At 47.2% G+C, this 15,138-nt stretch overlaps 1 protein-coding gene across 2 annotated transcripts in view; it reads right to left on the reverse strand.

Annotated features, from left to right (window-relative positions):
- The window catches only part of LOC141164555 (tetraspanin-11-like), a 112,997-nt gene that overhangs the window by 17,469 nt on the left and 80,390 nt on the right, over window positions 1-15,138 (reverse strand). For both annotated transcript variants that reach the window (XM_073649941.1, XM_073649940.1), the window contains one exon: window positions 1,398-1,472. In XM_073649941.1, coding sequence (XP_073506042.1) covers window positions 1,398-1,472 — 75 coding nt within the window. The remainder of the gene's footprint in view (window positions 1-1,397; window positions 1,473-15,138) is intronic.

Raw genomic sequence — 15,138 nt, forward strand, 5'->3', positions numbered from 1 at the left:
TGGAGTGGCCTAGTCAGTCTCCTGACCTTAACCCAATTGAAAACTTGTGGAAGGAGCTCAAGAATAAAGTCCACATGAGACACCCAAAGAACCTAGATAACTTGGAGAAGATCTGCATGGAGGAGTGGGCCAAGATAACTCCACAGACCTGTGCCGGCCTGATCAGGTCTTATAAAAGACGATTATTAGCTGTAATTGCAAACAAGGGTTATTCCACAAAATATTAAACATAGGGGTTGTATAATAATTGACCCACACTTTTATGTTGAAAATTTAATAAAATTCAACTGAGCAACATAACTTTTTGGTTTGTAAGATTTATGCTTCTGTTCATAAAACCTACTCTCGTTTGCAGTTTGAAGGCTCTAACTTATTTGCATCTTATCAAACCAGCTAAATCTGCAGGGGGTTGAATACTACTTGTAGGCACTGTAGATGCTTCGGTCACCATTGACAGCAGCATCTGAGGGGGTTAAACTGTGAGAATCAATGTTCTCAGCGTTCCCCGCAGTTTGAACAGGAACCTGGTTATCTGATTACTCAGGTAAAAAGTTAGTGCTCACATGATTAGCATGACGCATATATACATCATGGAGCATTAATGGGTTAAGGTATCTGGACTATCATTCACAATTTTACACATTTTACCCATTTTTCCCCTGTAGAGTTTTTGCATTTTTTCAGCCAGTTAGTGATATTTTTCTCCTATAGCTGCAGGGTTCAAATTTCATCCGAATGGAAGAAACAAGTTTCTTTCATCTTAGTCTGTAAATTGTCTCTTCAGTGAGGAAGAGAACTGTAGCGCCACCTATTGGAAACAGCGATCCTAAAAGTCAATTTTTGACTCTTTAACGAGCCTTGCAATATGACTTAGAATAAAAGCCAAACCAGAATCTAAATTTTCAGGCACAGTGTTTCGGGGGGGTTGACCCTCATCGGTGCAAAGTATGACAACTGATTTGGCTGGGTGAGAGGCTCTCAACAGGGTTCTAAGGGGTAATGTTTCTTCTTGTGGAGAGTGACAAGCCAAGCCTGGCATGTCAGTGTGAGGAGACTTAAAAGCAATGTATGCTCCTGTGGGAAATTAAATATGCAAATTGTCTCTTCAGAGAGGAAGAGGACTAGAACTCTTGCACCACCTATTAGAGAAACTTTACCACTTAGACCCCAGTCAGATACCTCTCACCTAGACAAATCAGATCTCATACTTTGCACTGATGAGGGGCAACACCTTGAAACACTTATCTGTAAATTGAGATTCTGGTTTGGCTTGTATCCTAAGTCAGGCGTCAAGGTTTGATGGTAATAGAAGTCAGAACGTGGGCCCCTCAGAAGATCCTCTTGTCTTCTAGTTTTGACTAGATACTATAATGACGATCCCATAGGATAGTACTTACCGTCTCATAGTACATATAGGAGAGAACGCCAGCGGCAAGTTCTGCTGTATAAACTGAGATCAGAATAGCCAAATACTGCAAGAAAAGGAAACAATTTGCACCATTAATTGTGACTCCCGCTTGGTATTCCTCATTTGTATCAGTTATCTCTTCCACTACTACGCAGAATATGAAACAATCAGCTAATCTCTATGACCAGCCGATGGCGCTATTCTCAAGTACTGCAGCTCTGCTCCCATTCACTTCAATAGGGCCTGAGCTGTAATACCCAGCGGCCACTACACAGTGTGTGGAGCTGTGGTGTTGTAGATGCATATTCTGGTTAGTGGAGGCGTTGGGTGTCAGACTCCCACCAATCAGATAGTTTGGGACAACCCCTTTAAAGAAGCACTACTCCTCCTCCTCCTATCAAAGTTTTTATCCTCTTAATATATTGCAGTCATCATATTATACAGCACTGTGTACTTACAATTGCTCATTTTGCCTTTCTACCCATCTAATTCTTCTCTTTTTACATCATGTGATTAAAAACTGACTAGCTGAATCCTTCTGCTCTCTATGTAGAAACAGGAGGTCAATTTTTCCTTCATGAGTCATCATTAGTTTTTATCCTCTTAATATATTGCGATCATTTTATTGTATAGCACTGTGTACTTACAATTTCTCATTTTGCCTTTCTACCCAGGTAATTCTTCTCTTTTTACATCGTGTGATTAAAAACCGACTAGCTGAATCCTTCTACGCTCTATGTAGAAACAGGAGGTTAATTTTCCCTTCATGAGTCATCATTAGTTTTTATCCTCTTAATATATTGCGATCATTTTATTGTATAGCACTGTGTACTTACAATTTCTCATTTTGCCTTTCTACCCAGCTAATTCTTCTCTTTTTACATCATGTGATTAAAAACTGACTAGCTGAATCCTTCTACGCTCTATGTAGAAACAGGAGGTTAATTTTCCCTTCATGAGTCATCATTAGAACTACAATTCTACATTGCCGTAAAGTCTCTGGCAGCCCAGCTCCACCCCTTCTTCAATTCCTGATGGAATAGAAAATAATTAATTGGGTAGAAAGGCAAAATGAGCAATTGTAAGTACACAGTGCTGTATAACATGGTGACTGCAATCTATTAAGAGGATAAACACTGGAACGGAAGCGCTTCAGACTACACGGAATCATTCGTACAACGCTTTACGTGATACAAAAATGTCATCGTCCTGATTTTAGGATAAGACTAGACTTTCCTTTAAAATCCTCCCGACTATTTCCATTTCGAAACTGATTTTCTAAACTCTCCATATAATTAGTAGTTAGTCGTATCCGGCGGTGGGACAGATGGTGCAGATCAGAGATGTCATGAGCAGCATATTATCTTCTATTCTAGATGACGTGCGGCGCAGAAGTTCTTGCCGATATCTATGCAGAAAGTATCAGCATAACATCATGTGTGCGGGTTGTGATATTCCCCCCACAGCAGATTATAATATGAAGCCTACTTCAAAGCATAACCTATCATGATATTACCTTCAATGGCAAGAATAAGCATGTACTATATACTGGGGTGTAGGTATACGGTGGGTGCAGAGGTAGTAATCACGTCTCTTGTGTCTAAAGGGGGTCAAAAGATCCATCTGTTTGTTGCATTAGTCCTTTTTCTAAAATCACTACCGCCTCCTGTATCCATAGGTGGAGTATGGTACTGCAGTTGAGTCAAATTTATTGTGTTGAAGCTGCAATACTAAAAAAAGCCTATGAAGAACAATGGCATCATTTCTGAAAAAATGGACTCCCATATCCTAACCTGCTACAAACTTTTTAATGTACTCTATAAAATTAATAATACAAAGGATGAGGAGACGAGATGATACTTGTACATACATTTATAATGGTGCTGTATTAGTATTGTTACATACTAGAAGTTTAAAGGGATTTTCCACTTTTTTTTGCTTTCAAATGCATATTTAAGCAACTTTCTAACCAGAGTTCATGAAAAATTTCCAACCATTTTGCTGCTGTAGACTTTGTGTAACTTCTTCACATAGCTAACTGTGCTGCTGCTTATGACATAGATCTAAGAACACAGTGTTCCTGTCAGGGATGACATGATTTACTGTCTCTGATTTTGCCCTTTTAGTGTTGTTAGATACTAGTAGGGAAAAGGAGACTGTATAAGGCAGATCAAATTGAGGAGAGGAAGTAAAGAATCCAAGTTATCAGGGAGGGCAGATCACACAGGCTGGAATTAACACACAAGGCAATATGCCGAGGAGAGGGAGAGATATCACAAAGATTGTATATTATTGTAGAGCGTAGTACCCATGGTAGAGTGCTACGGGTATGGAGAATGTACAAAGATTGCAGCCTGAAGCAACGGTGTTGGAAGTCATGGCAAACTGTTTTAAAGTTACTCCAATATCTGTAGAAAGTACAGAATATATTCAGAGAAACCCTGAATGCGTTTCCATCAGGGGCGTAATGATCTGACCAGGCCTATGTGGGAGGGGGGGTCTGCCCATGACAGCACCTATTTCAGTTGGATGTGCTTCTGAGGATGCACATCGAGCTGAAATGTATTGCAGCACAGAGACCAGCCTGGTCCCTGCACCACAATACATGCCACCGGCCAATCAGAGGCCAGCAGCTGACTTTGGCAGGTGGCGCATGGCAGTGACGTCATACGTCGCCTATAGCAGGAACGCCGATGTGTGCTGCCGGCCTCTGCCCCTGCTATAGACTACGACGCAGCGCAATGTTGGAGCTGGGGAAGGTGAGTAGAATTGGGTTTTTATGCGTTACAGAACAGCGGCAGAATGGGGACATACATACCAGGAAAGTGCACAGGGTGGGGGACATATATACCAGGATGGGGGGCATATATACCAGGATGGGGGGGCATATATATACCAGGATGGGGGATATATATACCAGGATGGGGGGGGCATATATATATAACAGGATGGGGGATATATATACCAGGATGGGGGAAATATATACAAGGAAGGGACTCAGGATGTGGACCATATATACCAGGATTGGGGACATATATACCAGGAAGGGGCTCAGGATGAGGGACATATATACCAGGATGAGGAAAATATATACCAAGATGGGGGACATACAGTACAGACCAAAAGTTTGGACACACCTTCTCATTTAAAGATTTTTCTGTATTTTCATGACTATGAAAATTGTACATTCACACTGAAGGCATCAAAATTATGAATTAACACATGTGGAATTATATACTTAACAAAAAAGTGTGAAACAACTGAAAATATGTCTTATATTCTAGGTTCTTCAAAGTAGCCACGTTTTGCTTTGATGACTGCTTTGCACACTCTTGGCATTCTCTTGATGAGCTTCAAGAGGTAGTCACCGGAAATGGTCTTCCAACAATCTTGAAGGAGTTCCCAGAGATGCTTAGCACTTGTTGGCCCTTTTGCCTTCACTCTGCGGTCCAGCTCACCCTAAACCATCTCGATGGGGTTCAGGTCTGGTGACTGTGGAGGCCAGGTCATCTGGCGTAGCACCTAGTGTTAAGCGAACATGCTCGACACTGCTCGGTACTCGCCCGAGCATCATGCTACTCGGGATGTTCGGCGAGCACCGAGCATTTCCGGGTTACTCGGGCGGGAGCTCGGGTCTCCGCCCTGCATGTTTGGCGCTCTTTACAGAGCCAATGAACATGCAGGGATTGCCAGCCAGTCACTGTAATGCTGCAGCCATGTTGGTTGTGGGCATTACAGTGATTGGCTGGCCGCACAGCGTCACCTCGAGTATTTAAAACGGGGCGCCGCCATCTTGGACACAGTCGCTCCGGATTAGACAGTGTAGGGACAGAGCTGCTGATTTAGGGAGAGATATAAACTGCGAAATAGTTAGTGTAGGGTCTGTAAAGGCTGCCAGAACAAACAAACAGTCCTTTTCAGGACTAATATCCATCCCAGATACCAGTGCAGGCAGGCTGTATAGGAGACACAGTGGTTATACCAGCAAACGCTGCATTACAGTCCTGTGTGCTCATGTTGCTGAAATTGCTGGACTTAGCACCAGGTGTCGGGGGCCAGGAAAAATCCTTTTTTTTCCATCTAAATTCTCCTTTTTTTTTCCTCCTTCACATTGTACAAATACCCATCTTATTAACCTTTTGGTGTCTCCCCCCCCCCCCCCAAAAAAAAAGCGTGTCTCTGATTTTTCAGACACAAATATAACTGTTGAAAATAGTCTGGTGTAGGCTAGAGAAACAGAAGTGTTGTTTTGCACTTCCACGGTTCAAACCTCTGTATTATCCATTTTGGGCAATTTGTATCTAAAAAAAATAACAGTTTGAGTGTGTCGCTCACTGTTCAGCCGCAAATATCTCTATTTAAAAAAGTGTGGTATACCCCAGTAAACAATAACTGTGGTTTTGCCATCCCACGGTAAAAAATCTCTATTATTCAGGTTTTGGTAGTTTTTTCCGTAAAGAAAAACAGTAGTGTCTCCTGACTGTTGTGACACAAAATTATATCTGTTGAAAATAGTCTTGGGTAGACCCGACATCCCAGTGTGGTTTCGCAGTTCCACGGGTCAAATCGCTGTACTATCCAGTTTTGGGCCTTTGGTATCTAAAAAAAAGCAGTTTGAGTGTGTCGCTCACTGTTCAGCCGCAAATATCTCTATTTAAAAAAGTGTGGTATACCCCAGTAAACGATAACTGTGGTTTTCCAATCCCACGGTAAAAAATCTCTATTATTCAGCTTTTGGTATTTTGTTCCGTAAAGAAAAACAGTAGTGTCTCCTGACTGTTGTGACACAAAAATATATCTGTTGAAAATAGTCTTGTGTAGGCCCGACATCCCAGTGTGGTTTCGCAGTTCCACGGGTCAAATCGCTGTACTATCCAGTTTTGGGCCTTTGGTATCTAAAAAAAGCAGTTTGAGTGTGTCGCTCACTGTTCAGCCGCAAATATCTCTATTTAAAAAAGTGTGGTATACCCCAGTAAACAATAACTGTGGTTTTCCTCTTCCACGGTTCTAATCTACTCTTTATTACCCTTTTTCCATTGATAGTGCAAGTGTAAGCTATTTTACATCATTTACAATGGGCAAGGCGCGTGGCAAGGGACGTGGAAGTGGATGTTCTGGTGATGGTTCGTGCAGAGGACGGGGCCGTGGCCAAGGTGAAAATGTGCCACAACCAACAGCCACATCTTCTCGCTCCCACTTCTTGACCGAATTACTAGGGAAGCACAGAACAACACCAGTATTGAGAACTGATCAGTGTGAACAGGTTATTAATTGGATAGCAGACAATACTTCCAGTTACCTGGGCACCACCACCTCCGGTCTGTCTTCCACACGGTCAACTCTTAGTGGCCGTGAGTCTCGACCCTGATGCTCCTTCCTCCCACCATGCCGAGTGTCGTCAGACAGCAAGTGATCCCACACTTGGACACTCTGAAGAGCTGTTCACTGGTCCATTTCCATATTTGGGCCCCTCGCCTGATACGCTTGAAGTGGTGGAAGAGGAGATCCCATGTTGCGATGCCCAAATATTTGAACAGTCACGGCCACAGGAAGTCGACGTTGGCAATCTGTCACAAGAGATGGACGATGACGAGACACAATTGCCAGGAAGTGAGGAGGAGGATCGTGGTGCGCAAGTAGAAGAGGAGGAGGTGGTGGATGATCTAGTAACTGACCCAACGTGGAAGGAGGACATGCAGAGTGAGGCCAGCAGCACACAGGGGGAGGGAGGCAGAGTACCCCAACAGGCAGGAAGAAGCAGTGTGGTGGCCGCAGACAGAAGGCAGGTAACCGTTCCCCGTAACACCAACACGAGGGACGTTGCCAGTACAAGCGGTAGGTCTTCCAGAGTCTGGAATTTTTTTAAAGACTCTGCTGATAACCCCAAAAAGGCCATATATTCCACCTGCCATGCCAGCATCAGCAGGGGTGACAAAAATACCAGCCTGACCACCACCAGCATGATCAGGCACATGGCAGCAAAGCACCCGACTTTGTGGGGCGAAACCCAGGGTCCACGACCAGTGTCAGCGGGTGTCACCACTGCTTCTTCCACTGTTGTGCGTGCAATAGAACCCCCTGTTGTGTGTGCAAGGCAATCCCCTGTCCATACTGCATGTAAAGATGCCCCCTCCTCTCAGTCTTCACTTGTTATGGCAGTTTCTCAAGAAACAGCATCAACGTCCACGTCCACGTCCCACCGCAGCGTTCAATTGTCCATATCCCAGACCTTTGAACGAAAGCGGAAATTCGCAGCTAACGCCCCACAGGCCACAGTCCTAAATTCGCACATTTCACAACTGCTTGCATTGGAAATGCTGCCTTTTAGGCTGGTGGAGACGGAATCCTTCCGCAATCTTATGGTGGTGGCCGTCCCTCGGTACTCGGTCCCCAGCCGACACTATTTTGCCCGGTGTGCCATCCCCGCACTACACAAGCACGTGTCCCAAAGCATCTGCCGTGTCCTCAACAACGCAGTTACTGGGAGCGTCCACCTGACAACGGACACGTGGACAAGTGCTTGTGGCCAGGGACGGTACATCTCTCTGACGGCACACTGGGTAAACATAGTGGAAGCCGGGACCCAGTCGGACCTTGGGACGGAACACATCCTCCCCACACCGAGGATTGCGGGCCCTATGTCAGTCAGAGTTGCCCCCACAGTGTACAGCTCCTGCGCATCCTCCTCCTCCTTCTCCTCATATTCAGCCTCCATCTCAGATATCACCACATCAGTTACAAGCTGGAAGCATTGCAGTACTGCCTCCGCCAAGCGGCAACAGGCTGTGCTGAAACTCATAAGCTTAGGTGATAAGCCTCACACTGCTTGTGAGTTGTGGACAGCTGTGAAAGAACAGGCAGATCTGTGGCTGAGACGGCTGAACCTACATCCCGGCATGGTCGTGTGTGACAATGGAAGTAACCTGGTGGCGGCTCTGAGGCGAGGTGAGATCACACACGTACCATGCCTGGCTCATGTGCTTAACCTCGTGGTTCAGCGGTTTCTTAAATCGTACCCCGAGTTGCCAGATCTGCTCATGAAAGTACGCCGCCTGTCAGCTCATTTTCGCAAGTCGGCTACAGCTTCCGCCGCCCTTGCTGTGTTGCAGCAGCGTTTGCAGCTTCCGGCACACCGACTGGTGTGTGATGTCCCCACACGTTGGAACTCTACCCTCCACATGTTGCAAAGGATTTGTGAGCAGAAGAGAGCAGTTGTGGAGTACCAGCTGCAACAAGGCCGTCGATATTCAGGTCAGACTCCACACATAAGACCTCAGGAATGGACCTGGATGTCTGACATATGTACCATCCTGACAAACTTTGAGGAGGCCACCAAGATGGTGAGTGGCGATGACGCCATCATTAGTGTCAGCATCCCACTTGTCTGTCTTTTGCAACGCTCTCTGCAGAGAATTAAAGAGGAGGCATTGCAGCTAGAGTATGATGAGATGGATCAAGAAGCCGTAGCGGGCGATTACACACAGCCCAGCCTCATCTCATCCCAACGTGCATTGGGGGACAATGAGGGAGAGGAGGAGGAGGAGGAGGAGGAGGAAGAACAGGAGCTGCTATCATGCGTTGTAGACGGTAGTACCTGTACAAGTGTCATACCATCGGTTCAGCGTGGGTGGCCTGAGGACAGGGGAGAGGAGGAAGAGGAGGAGAGCATGGTCAGTCGTCATCTTGGTGAGGACACGGAAATCTTGCCCGTTACCAGTCTGGCACGCATGGCTGACTTTATGTTATGCTGCCTTAACCGTGACCCTCGCGTTGTCAAAATGTTGGGTGACAGTCATTACTGGTTGGTGGCACTTGTAGACCCCCGCTACAAGGAGAACTTTCACTCTCTTATTCCTGAGGTGGAGAGGTCTACAAAAATGGGGCAATACCAGAAGGCCCTTGCTGCAGAACTCTTAAAAAAATTCCCATCTGAACACGCTAGCGGCAGAGGTCACAGTTCGTTGCCCAACCAAGGCGTACAGGTGAGAGAGATGCAACTCCAATCCAGCAGAGGCAGGGGAACACTGTCAACGTTCTGGGACAGTTTTCTGACACCCGCCCAGCTTACAGGCCCTGAGGCGCGGGGTACTCTCACAAGGAGTGGAAAGTTTCAAAAGATGGTGAGGGAGTACCTTGCCAATCGTACCAGCGTCCTCCGTGATTCCTCTGTGCCTTTTAATTATTGGGTATCCAAGCTGGACACTTGGAATGAACTCGCTCTGTACGCCTTGGAGGTCCTGGCCTGCCCTGCCGCTAGCGTGTTATCGGAGTGTGTTTTTAGTGCCGCTGGGGGAATTATAACTGATAAGCGCACTCGCCTGTCAACTGACAATACTGACAAGCTGACCCTTATCAAAATGAACAAGGGCTGGATTGGGCCAGACTTCTCATCACCACCAAATGACAGCAGAGTAACATAAAGTCAAATCCACTGTGTTATTTCGGGAGGTGTATTCACATGCACCGCTTCACACCCACACATGGGTATACTCTTCCTCGTTTCGGCTGTTTAATCTTCTTCTCCTTATCCTCAGCCTCCACCACCACTATACCACCAGGGTGCCAGCATTGCAAGTTCCTCCGTCCTTATTTTTGGCTGCTTTTGCTTGCAAGGCATAAGCAAATACTATGGGACACCCACTCCCCAATAATGGGACTTATGTTTGTAATATGCTGTACTGCATGGCTCTTGTAAGGGGCATTGCAAGTTGCTCCGTCCTAATTTTTGGCAGCTTTTGCTTGGAAAGCATAAGCAAATACTATGGGACACCCACTCCCCAATAATGGGACTTATGTTTGTAATATGCTGTACTGCATGGCTCTTGTAAGGGGCATTGCAAGTTGCTCCGTCCTAATTTTTGGCAACTTTTGCTTGGAAAGCATAAGCAGATACCATGGGACACCCACTCCCCAATAATGGGACTTATGTTTGTAATATGCTGTACTGCATGTGACGCACCCCCTGGGCCCTGTGTACACGTGTGTGGGATACCGGGTGCCGGGTCTCTGGGGTCTGTAGTCTCCGTGGCGGTGACCCGGTCCCGTGGCTCAGGCTGGTCAAACCAGTGGCAGTCTTTTTTAGGTTTTGAGGTTAATTGTCCGACTGCGCCACCCGTGGATTGCGGTCAGGGAGTACCACCGCTGCGAGGCAGACCGCTGAGGATGGTGTTGTGTGCGCAGCATAGAATGGGATAACTCCCCTCGGGAGGAGTATAGCCTCAGGGCAGTGAGTGTGGATGATGGGGGTGATGGTGCACTAGCGCAGCAGGAATGACTCAGAGTCTTTGCAGTGCAGTTCAGGGTCTTTACTGATGATTATAAGGTAGACCCTCCCGGGAGTACTGGCTAGCATAAGAGGCCTGGTCAGTCTGTGAGCAAGCAGGAGTTCCCCTGGCCAGGTGGAGTTGTAGGCCTCCCCATCTGTCTGCACTCTTCCTGGCTACCTTGCTGTAAGCGGGTAGAAGTAGCCCACGTCCCTGAGTGTACCGTGTAGTGCTCACCCGTATGGCTGGTGACTTTGGGCCTTCTGTTAGGCTCCGCTCCACGACGGCGGTGCTGGTCCCTTGCTTGTGACTGAGCCTCCGGGCTTCTATGGCCAGAGGACCTGAAATCCCCTGCCGGCTGGTTTCTGCTGCTGGATATATAAGTCCTCACAGCTTCGGACTCCTGTGTCCGGTTCCTATTGTCTTCTGCCAGGGCGAGCTCTGCTCAGCTTCCAGCCCCTGGTCTTTAGCTCCTAGCTCCTACAGAGCTCCTTGCTGTTACTTTTACTCTGACTGTTCTCTGACTCACTCAACCCCGCCCCAGATCCAGTTTATAAGGGCAGAATTCTCCCCTCCCAGGATTGGGGCAGGAGGATGTTGCATGTTTAAGGGATCCTGACCAGGAAACCTCCCACTTGCTCTCCGACGTAATATCTCTATTACTGTGGTGACCAGACCCCTGGGGTGCCACACATGGCTCTTGAAAGGGGCATTGCAGTTCCTCATAATTTTTGGAAAGCCTTCCATTCACTGCTTAGGCCAACAGTGCACGGGAGACCCAGTTGCTATAAATGGAAAAAAAGGTTTAGTTAACGCCCTCTGACCTCCATGTCATTTCCAAGGGGCATTGGAGTGGCTCGAAATTTTTGGTAGGCATTGCACTCACTGTATGCCCTATAACTGTGTAGCCGAACCGCTCCTTTTGTTACAGAAACATATCCTACAAGACATATCTGGTTGACTGGCCTGATATTGATGTGAATGGTCCCTGTTCCTCCTGCTCTTTCTCCTTTGCCACTACCTCATCCATCATTTATCACCTGAAGCTTTGTTTTAACGGGAATCATAGAACTTGGATAGTAGCAGGAAAACATCCAGCAATCCTCGGAGGAGGTAGGATATGCGCCAAAACGCTGACCACCTCAGGCCTAGCCGCTACTACATACATGCTCTTGCATTACAACAAAACAAAGCAGATGCTAACTTCTATCATCCTCATCATGCTCCTCACCTTGGCACTCTCAACTCCCCTGATGGAGAAGCCAGGGCCCACCGGAGGAGTCTCATAGTCCGGTGGGCTCGGCCAATGCTGCCCTAAAGCAGGCCAGGCTAAGAAAAGTGTGGGAAAGGTTACCGGGACAAATAGGGGTGGCTGGGGACCGAGTATGGACACCCGGCCACCCCCTGGAGGCTGGGGAGCAAGCGGGGACACCCGGCCACCAGGCGGCTGGGGACTGAGTATGGATACCAGGCCGCCGACACAGCCATGGCGTGGTGGCCAGATTCCGCCTCCACATGCCTAAAAGGCCCAATTTAAAGTGCAAGCAAGCAAGCAGTATGGTATTGCAGCCTGGGGGTGGGTGGGTGGCAGGCTGCATACTTGCGCTTGCATTGCAAGGAATGGGAGAGGTACAATTGAACACTGCCCTGGGACAAGGACTTGAATGGGGATAGTTGCAAGTCTGCAACGACAGGTGCAAGGTGGGAGGCATCTTCGCATGTACCATGAACAGGGGTTTGGCATGCACACACTACAGCGGAATAGGCTCTCCTTCCCACTAAATGCACTGGGGAGGGCACAGGTAATGTTTTGGTATACGCGCTTAATCTTATCTATAAGGCACACCAGGACAAATATGGGCGGCTGCAGACTGAGTATGGATACCTCGCTGCCGAAGCAGCCATGAGGTAGTGGCCAGCTTCGGCCTCCTCCAAACTAAAAGGCCCCATTTCAAGTGCAAGCTAGCAGTATGGAATTGCAGTCTGGGGGTGGGTGGGTGGCAGGCTGCACACTTACACTTGCATTAAAAGAAAACATAGCAGATGCTAACTTCTGTCATCATCATCATGCTCCTCACCTTGGCACTCTCAACTCCACCGATGGAGAAGTCAGGGCCCACCGGAGGAGTCTGGTTCTCTGGTGGGCTCGTCCAATGCTGCCTAAAGCAGACCGGGCTAAGAAAAGTGTGTGGGGGGATGTTCCAAGGAGAAATAGGGGCGGCTGGGGACCGTTTATGGACACCCGGCTGCCCCCAGGCGGCTGGGGACCTTGTGTGGACACCCGGCCGCGGGGCGGCTGGGGACCGAGTATGGACACCCGGCCGCCGGGCGGCTGGGGACTGAGTATGGATTCCAGGCCGCCAACACAGCCATGACGTGGTGGCCAGATTCCGCCTCCACATGCCTAAAAGGCCCAATTTCAAGTTCAAGCAAGCAAGCAGTATGGTATTGCAGCCTGGGGGTGGGTGGGTGGCAGGCTGCATACTTGAGCTTGTATTGCAAGGAATGGGGGAGGTACAATTGAACACTGCCCTGGGACTAGAACTTGCATGGGGATAGTTGCAAGTCTGCATCTTCTGATGCGGTAAGGATCACTTATGATGGGAACACTTTTAGACAGTGACCTGGGAGTCAGAGATGCTTCCAGGGGTCTTCCCCATGCTGTTCCCTTGTCTTTTCAGCACTTTATGCATGTGTCACACAGCACATGGCCAGATAAGGTTGTAAAATGTTAAAATGACATTTCACGGTGAATGCATTTGTCATAGTTGAAAGCAATACAAAAGTGCAAAAATGCATAAAAAAATGCTACTTGTGAACATAGCCGAAGGTGTGGAGGAGTATTTTTGTTTTTGGTCATTTATTTTAACTTATACACAAGTCTTTACCCTGGAAAGGATGTTCCTTAACATATTTCACAGGAAAAAAGTTTCACTTTCGTTTTTGAACGTTTTATTGTGAGTCTGTAAAAGTGGCTTAATACCTCTGAACACGTTGTTGACAGCAGTGACCTGGGGGTCAGAAATGCTTCCTGAGGCGATCCCCATGCTGTCCCCATGTCATTTGAGCACTGTCACTATCGTTTTGGGCACTTGTTAGGCTTTTAAAAGACTGCCGGGGGTGCCACCGCAAAAATGCTCGAGTCTCCCATAGACTAACATTGGGCTCGTTGCTCGGGTCGAGCACCCGAGTATCACGGCGAGCTCGGCCCGAGCTTCGAGCACCCGAGCATTTTAGTGCTCGCTCAACACTAGTAGCACCCCATCACTCTCCTCCTTGGTCAAATAGCCCTTACACAGCCTGGAGGTGTGTTTGGGGTCATTGTCCTGTTGAAAAATAAATGATGGTCCAACTAAACGCAAACCGGATGGAATAGCATGCCGCTGCAAGATGCTGTGGTAGCCATGCTGGTTCAGTATGCCTTCATCTTTGAATAAATCCCCAACAGTGTCACCAGCAAAGCACCCCCACACCATCACACCTCCTCCTCCATGCTTCACGGTGGGAACCAGGCATGTAGAGTCCATCCGTTCACCTTTTCTGCGTCGCACAAAGACACGGTGGTTGGAACCAAAGATCTCAAATTTGGACTCATCAGCCCAAATCACAGATTTCCACTGGTCTAATGTCCATTCCTTGTGTTCTTTAGCCCAAACAAGTCTCTTTTGCTTGTTGCCTGTCCTTAGCAGTGGTTTCCTAGCAGCTATTTTACCATGAAGGCCTGCTGCACAAAGTCTCCTCTTAACAGTTGTTGAAGAGATGTGTCTGCTGCTAGAACTCTGTGTGGCATTGACCTGGTCTCTAATCTGAGCTGCTGTTAACCTGCGATTTCTGAGGCTGGTGACTCGGATAAACTTATCCTCAGAAGCAGAGGTGACTCTTGGTCTTCCTTTCCTTGGGCGGTTCTCATGTGAGCCAGTTTCTTTGTAGCGCTTGATGGTTTTTGCAACTGCACTTGGGGACACTTTCAAAGTTTTCCCAATTTTTCGCACTGACTGACCTTCATTTCTTAAAGTAATGATGGCCACTTGTTTTTTTTTACTTAGCTGCTTTTTTCTTGCCATAATACAAATTCTAACAGTCTATTCAGTAGGACTATCAGCTGTGTATCCACCAGACTTCTGCACAACACAACTGATGGTCCCAACCCCATTTATAAGGCAAGAAATCCCACTTATTAAACCTGACAGGGCACACCTGTGAAGTGAAAACCATTTCCGGTGACTACCTCTTGAAGCTCATCAAGAGAATTCCAAGAGTGTGCAAAGCAGTCATCAAAGCCAAAGGTGGCTACTTTGAAGAACCTAGAATATAAGACATATTTTCAGTTGTTTCACACTTTTTTGTTAAGTATATAATTCCACATGTGTTAATTCATAGTTTTGATGCCTTCAGTGTGAATGTACAATTTTCATGGTCATGAAAATGCAGAAAAATCTTTAAATGAGAAGGTGTGTCCAAACTTTT

Source organism: Phyllobates terribilis, unplaced genomic scaffold (genome assembly GCF_046119375.1).
Source record: "Phyllobates terribilis strain yellow unplaced genomic scaffold, ASM4611937v1 Scaffold_10__3_contigs__length_209671492, whole genome shotgun sequence".
Classification (NCBI taxonomy): Eukaryota; Metazoa; Chordata; class Amphibia; order Anura; family Dendrobatidae; genus Phyllobates; species Phyllobates terribilis.